We start from the raw sequence: 12,903 nt of genomic DNA, 5'->3' as shown, positions 1-12,903 counted from the left end.
CAAGGGCTCAAGCAGAAAGCAAATGTTTTGAGAATGATGATGGCAACAAATGTACAAATGTGCTTGACACGATGTATGTATGTATGGATTGTGATAAGAGTTGTACGAGCCCCCAATAACATGATTTAAAAAATTATTCCTACATGTTCTATTATCCTAGATGTTACTGTAAATGGAAATGTTTTCTTTTTTTATATAAATCATTTTATTGGGGCCTCATACAACTCTTACTACAATCCATACAATTCATCCATTGTTATTTTACTTAGTCTATTCTAGTGTATACAACACCAAATGGCTTTAAACGCTACAATTTCACAAAATTCCTCTATCCTTTCTAGAAGCTTTTTGGTAAATTCTTTGTAATTTTCTATATATACAGGATCATGTCAGCTATGAATTGGGATAGTTTTACCTCTGTAAAACTGTAATGTTAGTTGGTTTTTCATAAGCGCCCTTATACATGTTGAGGAATTTTTCTTTTGTCTCTATTATGTTAAGAGTTTTATCAAGAAAGGGTTTTGGTTCTTATTAACTTTTGATTATATATATAAAAATAATGAACCACATATAAATTATAACAGTATAATAAACTCCCAAGTCCCTGTCACCAAGTTTACTTTCAGCAATTATCTATATACAGCCAAACCTACTTTATCTATACTTCCTTACCCCCCAAATACTGTAATGGAAAATAATTGATGTGTATATATATGTACATACATATATGTTCTATAGGTATGTGTTTTTTTGGCTGGGTGCCATTTAGTAGATTCCAAATCATAGTGACCATATGTGACAGAGTAGAACTGTCTTGCAGAGTTTTGTAGTCTATAATCTTTATGGGAACAGTGTCAGGTATTTTGCCTGTGGAGCAGCAGGGTAGGTTTAAACAGGCAACATTGGTTAGTAGCTGGTCATTTAACCATTGCTCCAGCAGAGTTCCTTAGCTGTTATTAAATCTACACTTTGATTATCTAGGTTCACGCAGTGCAGTAGGTAAAAGCGGTAAGTAACACAATGATGATTGGGCAGGGGAGGGAGGTACCTCTTTGTATCTTCAACACCATTGTGGGTTAGACCCCTAGGACTTTTTAGTTACAGAATTCTCAAATTCAAAGGATAGCTCGATCGCTTTCGGAATATGTCTTCCTCCCAATCCCTTTTCCCGTCTCTTATCTTATCTCCTCTAAAAGAGCCCTGGTAGCATTGTGGGTTAGGCATTGGGCTGCAATCTATAAGGTCAGAAGTTCAAAACCACCAGATGCTCCACAGGAGAAAGAGGATGTCTGCTCCCCCCAAGATTTACAGACTTGGAAACCCGATTTGGGTTGCTATCCTTTGGAATCTACTCGATGGCACTGCATTTGTTTTTCTCTCTTTCAGGGATTTAAGATCATACTTTCCTTCAAAGGAGGAAGCATCCTTGTTACGTGTATTCCTACATTGTTCACTCATTTCATTGTACATTTGCTTGACGATTGCTGTCTGATGTCATGAGTATAAAAATGACAATTTCACTGTCTCCCCCTGCCTGATTCCCTACATCTTTCAGGGTTTCTGATGACCTATTTGACTTCTTGCTATAACCATACAATCATACCATCATCAGCAGTATCATATTTGTCACATTAATATGAGCTACTTACTAATCATTTATTATGTTCTAGGCCATATATAAACAACATACATTATCACATAGTCTCAGAGAGGTTAATTTGCCAATGTCATACATGTAATACATATCAAAGCTGGGATTTAAACTCAGGATATTCTGATTCCCAAGCCCAGGTCTTTTGCTGTTAAAAGCTCTTGCTATATTCTTTTAAATTTAAACACTATTGAAGTATCAATCCCCTCTCTTCTATGCTACTCTACTTTCAAGAGATAAGTGTGTTAATAGCTTTGTGTGACAAGTATAAAAGAAATTAAATATATAGTTATTTCCTTATATATGTATAAATACCTCTAGAAGTATTAGAATTTATTGCCCACAGGGCGGGGAACTGGGGATGAGAAGAGTGGGAGCAAGATTTTTCACTATGTATTCTCTCACTTTTTGAATTTTAAAGCTCACAAATATGTTATCTCTTTTAAAAAGTAAATTAAAATAAAGAGAACTCTTATATCTACTCATATATACACATGCCTTAAAAATAATAGCATTATATCTACATAATATTTTCCAACATGATTTTTTTTAAACTTAAGAATTTATCTTGAACATCTTTCCTTGTCCATAAACTGTTTCATTCCTTTTAATAGCTACATGGTTTTCCATTCTGACAAACATTTGGATGTTTCCAGTTATTATTATAAATAATAATACAATGAACATTGGATATTTCTTTCTGTAAAACTTTGCAAGGATAACTTTAAAAATAAATTCCTAGAAATGAAACTGCAAGGTCAACGAGTACATAGAAATCAAATGATCTTAATAAGCATGGTACATTATCTCTTATTTTAGTCAATGGTTCTACCCCACTGCCTTGTTGATATTTCTAATATTTATAAAATAACCTTTCTCAGGATTACCAATTAGATTCCAAATCTCTCCCACCATCTATCCTCAATCCCACCATGGTTTTCTGAACTAAGCAATGATATCCGATATCTAAGTACAGACAAGCCCCTAAATTATGAATAAAATCCATTCCTAAGTGAATTTAATTGAACTTGCAGCTAAGTTTGAATTGGTGCATAAGGTTCTTTACTTTAGCAGTTTCCCAAAGTGGATGATACCACTCCCTGGGGGGGTGGGGGGTGCTGAAATGATCCAGGGGGCTACAGTAGCAGATAGTTATATTTTATCTTGGACTATGGCCTACAGTACCAGTTTTTGTCATTTAATATTCAGTACAAGAAGAGACTCTAAGCCTTTTCAATGCTTGGGCTGGTTCAATTATTTCAGAGTGAGGGCATATTTATATCGCATTAAAGGGCAAGAAGGAGTTGTCTGTAAGTACTCTGAGGATTTCCTGTATTTCCCTATGTACAGCTTCTTCCCTACCCATTTCCTGGTCAGAGTCCTGCCTTGGTAGTATGTTGCTACAGATAGTACCAATATCACTTAACCTCTATCTCCCCATCTCACCTGCCATTAGACATCAATAGGGCCAGCGGGCTCTCATTCCCATCAAAGTCCAAGTCTGGTGAGTCGTCTGAGTCACTCAAGCAGGTACCAGTCATGTTGAACTGCAGGAGGAGGATGCTCAGTTGTTACCTGTCTGATACTCCATGAATCAGGAATGGCTAGTTCTCTCCAGCTTCACTGGTTATTTCATCTTCAAACCATCTGAACCATGGTCTTCTGCTACCCCATTCCCAAGTAATCTTAAGATCAAAAGCCTGAGAATATGTGGCTGGCTCAGGGGAAACCCATCAATCTTATGAAACATGTTCCCTAAAATAGGTACATTATAGGTATTAGATACCCATTAGATATCTAATACCCATTAGATAAAATAGGTATTAGATACCCATGAATGGCACCGCAGTTTCTACAGTTTGGTAGAATTCTTGGAGAAGGACTTTTCTCAAAGTCCTGTTCAATACTCTAACCTGACACTCATACATCATGTTCTTAATTGTCACCCCACCTCCCAACATTTCAAAATTCAAGTGTCATTTCTGACCATCTTCCTTAGGGAGAATGAACTAATCCTTTCTGTGTCTCATGGTCTAAACCACACCCTTAACTGTGGCGTCATTTGTTTTTTTGCCTATACTTCTCACTAGCCTGTAAGCCTTTTGATGGCTGTGTCCACAGCACCTATCACAGTGCCCAGCATAGAAAAGGTCTCAATAAATGCCTGATAAATGAGTGGGACTGGTAGCCAAACACCAGGGGCCCTAAGGGAGGTGGGAGCAGTGCAGGATAGCCTATCCTTTAGATACCCTGCTCTTCTGAGGGACCCAAAAGAGTTGGGCTGAACCCATGGGCCAGCACCCACCTTTGTTTTCTGGGAGGAGCCTGTCTTCAGTGCCTGATGATTGTATGTGTCCATGAGATTATAGCTCAATTGGCCTGCAGGCCCCAAAGCTGAGCTTTCCTTGCCCTTTCGCTCTGCCTTCTTGAAGAGGTCCGTGGGCTTCAGGCCTTTCTTCTTTGAACCACTTTTGGAGGGCAGTGACAGCCTGGACATGGATACTGAAGTGCAATGAGCTGGCCTGGTTAAAGGAATGGAGCCAGCTGGGAAGATCCTCTGCAGCCCAAAGATACTGCTCGTCTTCCCAACGTTCTGTTGGAAGATATCCTATGAGAGTATTAGTACACAAGGGGATTAGAGCTTACTCAAGGGTTATCTCTATGTTAAGGGCAGAGACCTGCCAGGCATTGGCAGTACTGCCATAGAAATAGCTTGCTCAGATGCTTTCTATATAAACGACTTTTGCACAATGAGTCCTCAAGAATTCATTGGATGATATTTATTTACCCAAGTAAAAAGAAAGTGAGCAAAGGAAAAGCCCTGTGATTCAACTGTCAAAACTAAAGAAAAGACTCCAAAAGTAGCTGATGTAAGACAAAAAAATAACTATGCGCTAAATAGTGCAAAGGGGCTTCAAAAATTTCATGGAAAATGGAATGAAAAGATAATGGGTTAATAATTACCTAGAAGCATAGTAATTATTAAAATTATAAAAATAATTATAAATTATAAAAATAAAGGCAAGGATGGAGTGAACCGGGGAGCTTACGAGTAGAAGTGTTCTGAAGTTGTGGTGATGACTGCACAACTCTCCTTAATATTAGTGACAATTAAATTATATGATATGTGAAGTATATGCCAATAAAAATATTGTTTAAAAGATAATGGCATTTTCCTATGAACTTTTTGAAATTCTCCCTCATATACTTCAAACTATAGTGAGCACATGACTTGAGAGGAAAGAGGTTCAGTTCTAATTCTGCTACTAGCTAGATATATGACCTCAGGAAAGACATTTGACCATTTCTAGGACTCTGCTCATTCAGCTGTAAAATGAAAGAATTAAGCTTGACAAGTGTATTTAAAGGCGTCTGTGGCTCCTCTGAGCTTCTCAGGAGGAGCCCTGGGGACTAGATGTAGGTAAAAGGCAAACAGAAGCATATGGAACACTAGACCTCCCACCTTCATCACATTCTGAACAGCTACACTTTAACTGATTGTGTATACTAGACTTCCATATAAGACCTCATTTGAAGAATGGCTGCAAAACATTGGAAGCCATTGGACCAGATAAAACTTATCTTTTTGTCCTCTCCTTTTCAAATCAACCTTAAATTCAATGTAAATAAGATTGGTTTAAGTGAGATGAGTCGAGGAAAAGGTGGGCCTTTAATTTTAAATGAACTCTGAAAGATTCTAACAGGTGGGAGTGGAGCAAAATGTGGTAGTAACAGACAACCCAGGTTTTGATGCAGGCACTGAAACATGTTGCAAACCGTAGAAGTAGAGTAGCTAACTCTGACCACCCTTCAGCATGGATGTATATACCGAATATTATAGAACATTATGTACTTATCAGACTATTGCCGCTTTTGAGCTCAAGTTTAAATACTCTGAAGTCCAATTTTCCTTTGGTGCCTCTGCTACTTCACCAGCCCACACTAGAGTTCTCGCTTTGCTATATAATCTATTAATAACAAAGGCTTACATTTATTGAGTACTTACTCTGCCAGGCACTGTTTGAGTAGCTCTATATACTCTAGCTCTTAATTTTAAAAAATTCTGAAAGGTTGGTATTATTCTCATTTGTGAAATAATTGAGAAACTGAAAGGCTTGAAAACGACAGTGGAAACTAGAACCCAGGTTTTTCTAAGTCTCTGAGCACTATATACCTCACTACCGTATCGTGCATGCCTCCTGCTTAAACATGGGTTTGTAATCATCTTCAACCTAAGAGAACTGTCATTTTGCAAAATGCAGAGATTGAGTTAAAATATTAATAATATCAACAGCTACTATGACCATTAGCACCCACTACCACCATAAACCAACATCAGAATTTATTAAGCTTCTTCAGTGTTCCAAGCACTATAATTAGTGTTCAAATGTAGTGTATTAGTTTATTTAATCCTTCTAACAACCCCGTAGCAGATATAATTTTCCCTACTTTATAGAGATGAGGAAACTAAGGTTCAGAAAGGCTAACTTTCCCCAGGGTTTTGTAATAAACTGCTAAGTTCTTTGTGAGCAGGGACTGTGTATACTAAGAGCTTAGTCACATTTTGTGGCACATTATTCGGTTGGGTTTCCCAAACTTTCCTCCAGGCTCTCATGCCAAATGTAGAGGCCTGACCTGCCACATGAGTCTCAAGCCCTTTCCCAATGTCTTCCCTCTAGCCCTGCTTCTTACTTCCACCAGGCGAATCTCCCTAGCCAGATCTTTAATGAGTTGTACGGTCCGCACTGTCTCTGGGATCTCATCTTCATGGTCTGGAAGAGCCTGTCAAACAAGAAGCATGAGGAATAGACCCCTATGTCAATGAGAAATTGACTTTGACAAAAATATCAAGATAATTCAATGAAAAGAAAATAAATAAACTTTTCAACAAATGATGCAAGTTGGATATCTATATGAAGAATGAAAACAAGATCCTCAATACATATCTCTGTCATATTAAAAAACATCAACAAAAAGCAAAAAATAAAGGCCCTCAAAATGGAATGTAAAATCTAAACTCTTAATATCGTCTAGAAGAAAACAGGGGAAGTTTTTATGATCTTGAGTTAGGCTAGACTTTCTTAAATAAAACAGAAAGAGCATGAACCACACAAACACAAAAATGACAAATTGAACTTAATAAAAATGAAAACTTCTCATTGGAAACCACTGTTAAGAAAAGTTAAAAAATAAAGACCCCAATCTCCAATACAAAAAAAGAGTCATATCCTGAGAGGTATTATTACTAAATATAATTGGGTAAAGGACAGGAATCAAAAGGTACGAGGAACTCAGATGTGTGCTCAGTCCTCACACAGCTAATAAAGGACAGATCACAAAATTGAAACAACTTTTTCTGATTCCAAGGATTGTGCTTTGTCAATTCATTGATTTCATTGAATTAAATCCTTTGTAGATGGGAAAAGGTGTGTCACAAAGTTGAATTTATTGTCAAGTGCTATTCTAGCTAAGGAAAGTTTCTATAAACCCAATTTCAACTTGTTTGAGTACAAATACCCTAAAGCTTTATTACCATCAGGAAATGATGTTTTAGAATAACATCAAAGTAATTTGGAACAGCAAATCAATTTTGTCAATTAAATTATCAATTAATTACACAAACTGTAATTTAATTTCATTAAACTATTTTAAAATATAAAAAATACAGCCAAGGTATTTGATGTTGTGAAATCAGAACAACAATCATACATTATTTCTCACTTTTCAAAAAACAGAGCTGGCACAATAAATAAACTTTGAATTTTTAGAATCTCAAAGTAGACGAATAGATAAATAGATTAGATAGATAAATATTAGAGCCCTCAGGGAAATTAATGGGGAAAAATTATCCTATACATTTGTAAGGACAGAACTCAGTGCTGAACAACTACAAGTGTATAGATATCTCAGTAGCAACCCAGAGAGAGACCTTTCTGGCTGTCTCTTTTTTATTTGTTTGTACTATTTTGGGGTATATGAGATTTACATTTTTATGTATGTTGATCTCTCAAGAATTTTGTTTGTGGTTTCTCCTACTGCTTTTCACTTCACTTCTGTACCCAGAGAACTGATAAAATTTCCTTAGCATTTCCTCTCCCTTTCACACTGTTAATCCATCTGAAATATATTTTGATGGACGAAGGGGGAGGGGGAGAGTAAAGCCATGTGACACATCTGGATAACTTTAATGGCTCACTCCTTCCCTACCCAGTGGTTCTGAAAAGGTGAAGGAGCAGCAATGCTTCCTGTAAGTCATCAACACTTATAAAAGATCACTTCTATGATTTATATCCTACTCTCCTCCAAATCTCTTTGGCCAAGTGCTTAGGCCTATCCCTAAGTTTCTGAGTCCATCCTGGCCAAGGACATGAGTTCTCTTGAGACCCTTTTACCCACTTACTTCTCTTTTGGTGTCCCTGGGACACAGTCAACCATAAGTTTATTTTATGGAAGGGTCAGAGATGAAACTCAAGGTAACCATACATGAAGGGTGTGAATAAACAGATCACAGTCTAAGGTCCAGGTATAGGAGTGTCAGGAAGCAAGGGAAGGCCCAAAACACGAAGTCCAAGGATATCTGAGAGGAAGCTTGGCAAAATGAAATGGTGAGATTGTGCAGGTGAAACTGAATTGGCTGAAAAATGTCCTTAGGTTATTGTTTGCAGAGGAAGGAGTTTGTAAGGAATGATCTTAAGCCTAGGAGTGTATACTGAAAATTTTTTTCTTCCATTAGTTTTTCTAAATTCAACATTTTAATTAAGTAACCCATTTACTTAATTACAAAGTCAAAAAACAAACCTATTTTGATAGCCTCACTTCTACTGCTGTCCTTGTCATCAGTCCCATCTTATTCCCACTTTTATTATTAGTTTCTTATGTATCCCTCCACATTATATCTTTAGATAAATACGAGGGAGCTTCAAAAAGTCTGTGCAAAAATCCCGATATATTTTAATTTTATATTCCATGAACTTTTTCAAATACCCCTGTACAAGTATATACACATCTGGTTCTTGTAGTCTCACTTTGTATACATCAGGTAGCACACTATACACACAGTTCTGTTCCTTTACTTGAAAAATTCTGTAGCTCTCTCTAGACTCTAAACAGAACTCTCTCTTTCTCTTTTACAGCTGTTAGTATTCCATTGAAAACATGAATATTGGCATCTTTCTAAAAAGCCATTTTGGCAGTATGCATCAAGAACCTTAAACACACACACACACACACACACACACACACACACACTTGTATCTCGTACTGTATATACTCGAGTATAGGCCAGTGCTTAACCATTGTGCCCATAACTACCTCTTTCCCCCAAAATAAACAGATAAAAAGGAATCAACAATAAGCAAGTACCATATATACTCATGCATAATCTGAGCTTTTTAGCACATTCTTAATGCAGTTTTTGTGGTAAAATTAGGTGCCTTGGCTGATATTGGGTCGGTTAATACTTGAGTATATATGGTAGTTAGTTAAGGAATGCTATATTCCTGTAAAAGAATATCATGTAATTATTAAGCATTTATGAAGAACTTTGGAGATACTAGAAAATGTTTAAGACAACAGATTCAAATATAAAATTGTAAGCACAAGATGGCAATTATATTTTTAAGATTTAGATTAAAATGATCAGAAGGAAATATGCCAAAATGTTAATGGTATTTTCCTGAGTATTAAGATTTTTCTTATTTATACTCTTCTGTATTTTTCTAATTCTGTAGAGTTAACATGCATTACCTTCTAAAATCAAGGAGAAAAGTTTAGAAATGTTAATCCCAGGAATCTTAGGTCAGTCTACTACTGTAACTCAGTAGTCCACAGGCTTCTCTGGTCTCTCCTGTTTCCCTAAAGTATCTACCCAAAGTCAGTTCCTGCAAAACCCTAGAGAAGGTAGAGAAATAAGTATATTACTTCTTTCCTTGTCCAGGCTCTAAAGGCCAAGTTCAGGGCTTTGCCACCATGGACCAGGTACGAGGCAGGGTGTCTCCTGTTCTCTCGTAAACCTAAAGGAGGAGGAGGAAGAAACAGTGTCAAGGAAACCATGTGGGGCAGTAACAACTTGTTACCTTTGTCAAGCAACCAGAGAAAATGTCCAGGGTTCTAAGGAAAACTGTAGATCTAGATTCATATAATAGTATTCCTTTACTGAGTATCTACTGTATACCAGTCATTTAACATCCATTATATCATTTAATCATTATCCCACTCTATGAGGCAGGTCTTACTACAGTTCAGGAAATCAAGACCCTGACAAATGCCAGAGCCTTGTCTATCTGAAACTATACCTATCTGAATTTGAATTCTGTGTTCATTTTTCTACAACGTATTTTTAAGTTAAAAATGAGAACAGTTAAGAGGACTATGATAGCTACCTACACATATTTGAAGGGCCATTAAAGTAGAAAAGGGAATAGCTGTGTTCTGGGTTATTCTAGGGGTAGGCTATTACAACAGTCAAACTTAGGCTCAAAAAAAATTATTCCACTAAACTGAGCTCTTCAGAACATTTAATAAATACGTCTAATCCCCTAGGCAACTAAGCTTGAGGACTCCTAGGTCTGAGTTACGGACCTAACTCTGTTTTAAAGACAGGAAATAGAAAGCCAGAAAATTGGTTTCCATCTAGATTGATACCCAAGAACCAATGACATTAGACCAGGATGGTCAGGACAGGGTGGTCTCCCCATGGGAAGAGCAACCAGGAAACTCTAATACTATCTATATTGAGTTTCTTACCTTAACTGAAAGGAAATAGGGATCAATTCACTCTTGATACAATTTTCTCAGCTAACTTCACTAAATTAAAAAAAAATTGAAATTCACACCCTTCCTGTTTCTCATTGAATAATAGCCAATCCCAAAAGGTCACACAATGTATGGTTCCATTTATATACATTTTGAAATCACAAAATTATAGAGATAAAAAATAGATCAACAGCTTCCATTAGTTAGGGATGATCTGGTTGGGGGTGGGACTAATTAATACTATAAATGGGTAGCACTAGCACGAGCTTTGTGGTGATGGAATTGTACTATATTTTGATTGCAGTGATGGTTATCTACATAGATATTCACAAAAGAGACAGTTGGCAAAGGGTTCCATACCTCGAAAGATATCAAGGATGTGTTTCCCCACATACCAACAGATGGTCTCAAAGTTGGGGAATTTGAAGAGGTCTGCTGTGCTCAGTCGCTTCTCAATCTCATAGGCTCTGGAAGAAGTATGCATAACAATAATGATAACAGGGCTTCTATTTACTGAGCACCTACTATGTTTCAGGTACTGTTCTAGCAACTTTATATCCATTATCTTTATTCTTTACAACCACCCTATAAGATCCTATCTTACAGATTAGGAAATTTGCATTCACAGGTTACTTGTCCCTAGTCATATAACTGCAATATATGGAACAGGTCTTTGTTCTTAGACTAAAAATCAATAACAACTAATATCCATCCTTTTCTGAATATATCGCTTCTTTTTATGCTGTATTCCCCACCCTAAGGGAGAACACAAGGAGCATACCAAAGCTTCAGGACTCACTTGAGCTGCATTTCTATATTAAGGCTGTGTAAGAAGTTCCCTCCAAAGGCAAGGCAGTCCACAGGGGTCAGCACAGCATGGATCCATCCTGTAAGAGCAGTAAGGCAAAATTATACCATTGGTAAGTAGATAAGAAGGGGTAAGATCTGGTAAGGATGGGAAGTGTGGCAGGGAGCCTTTCTTCCTCTGGAAATTCCCCTTTTCATTCACTTTAACCCTAACTTCTTGGAGCAGTTAGCCTGGCAATAAGTCAGAACATTCTAAGTAGTTCTGCTATCCCACCACCCATTTTTGCCTAATTTGCCATCAGTAAAATCCTGAACTGGACCAGCCAAACCATACTAAAATCATTGCCTTCAAGTCAATGCTGACTCACAGTGACCCCTTTGGGGGTTTCTGAGCCTAGTCTTTTCCCCCAGGAGCTGCTGGTGGTTTTAAACTGTCAACCATGTGGATCACAGCCCAATGCATAACCACTACACCAATTTCTTCCATTTCATTTCTCTTCAAAATAGCTGTTGTCTATTACATATAAATAAGGATATCACTTCCTTGCCTTCTAACTCTGCCCTGGGTAAAGCAAAATGTTTTTATGTCAGATAGTATTGGTTCAAATTCTTATTCTGTTATTTCCTAGTTAAATATCCACTCCAGAGGGCTAGCTGTGAAGCATGAACCTAGCTGGAACTCAATTATTCCCCTTGTCTTTGATGTTGTACCTCTTTCTGGAATCTTCTGATTTTTCTTCTTAAATCTCTCTCATAGTCCTCTTCTCCTCATCTTCCAACCACCTTGGTATAGACCCCTCAGTATTGTTCAAGTTAGCATCCAAACTCTACACTAATGGTTCTTAGGGTGTGGTTCAGGAAATCCTGGGGCTCTCTGAAGACTATTTCAGAGAATGGGTGAGGTCAAAACTATGTTCATGATGATACTAAGATGCTATTTGCCTTGTTTACTTTCAGTTTTCTCACAGGTGTACAGTGCAGTTTCCCAGAAGATACACGAACTGGTATCACACAGATTGAATGCAGAAACAAATTTAAGGACATAGCTGTCTTCTGTTAACCCGTTCATTAGAAACATTTGTACAAATGTAAAATGATGCCATTCATCTCACTACATTAATTTTTTTTAAGTTGCTCTTAATTTTTCTATGAATTAGTAAATATTTTTAGTTTTTCTCACTTTAAGTTTCTAATATGATAAATACAAACCACATAAATAAAAGCTCTTTGGGGCCTCCAATAATTTTTTTAGTATAAAGGGGGTCCCAAAAGGATTTGTTAAGAATGATTAAATCTACAGGCATGTACATATGTAAATATATTTATATATAACAATAGGGAAATAGATCTATGTACATATACTTATATGTTAAATATTAAGGTAGCAGATGGACATCGGGCCTCTAGATACTCAAGTACTGCTCAATGCATGAACAATTTGTTCTAATAACCCAGAATTCTGTGATGCTCACCTTCCTGACATGATTGCTGAAGACAAAATGGGTGCATAAGCAAATGTGGTGAACAAAGCTGATGGTGCCAGGCTATTCAAAAGAAATAGCATCTGGGGTCTTAAAGGCTTGAAGATACACAAGCGGCCATCTAGCAGAGAAGCAACAAAGCCAACATGGAAGAAGCACACCAGCCTGTGTGATCATGAGGTGTCAATGGGATCAGGTAGGAGGCATCAA

At 37.1% G+C, this 12,903-nt stretch overlaps 1 protein-coding gene across 2 annotated transcripts in view; it reads right to left on the bottom strand.

Annotated features, from left to right (window-relative positions):
* The window catches only part of PHF8 (PHD finger protein 8), a 181,476-nt gene that overhangs the window by 68,420 nt on the left and 100,153 nt on the right, over positions 1 to 12,903 (bottom strand). Inside the window, exons 9-14 of one of the 2 annotated variants that reach the window (XM_004713121.4) lie at positions 11,205 to 11,292; positions 10,766 to 10,872; positions 9,572 to 9,663; positions 6,344 to 6,433; positions 3,957 to 4,259; positions 3,098 to 3,198 (exon numbers count right to left, since the gene is read on the bottom strand). In XM_004713121.4, the coding sequence (XP_004713178.1) occupies positions 3,098 to 3,198; positions 3,957 to 4,259; positions 6,344 to 6,433; positions 9,572 to 9,663; positions 10,766 to 10,872; positions 11,205 to 11,292 (781 nt within the window). The remainder of the gene's footprint in view (positions 1 to 3,097; positions 3,199 to 3,956; positions 4,260 to 6,343; positions 6,434 to 9,571; positions 9,664 to 10,765; positions 10,873 to 11,204; positions 11,293 to 12,903) is intronic. The other variant, XM_030885076.2, reaches the window with a different exon arrangement.

This window comes from Echinops telfairi, unplaced genomic scaffold (assembly GCF_000313985.2).
Source record: "Echinops telfairi isolate 266 unplaced genomic scaffold, ASM31398v2 ScPeMD7_19;HRSCAF=73, whole genome shotgun sequence".
Lineage (NCBI taxonomy): Eukaryota > Metazoa > Chordata > Mammalia > Afrosoricida > Tenrecidae > Echinops > Echinops telfairi.
This window is presented reverse-complemented; position numbering and strand designations above follow the sequence as displayed.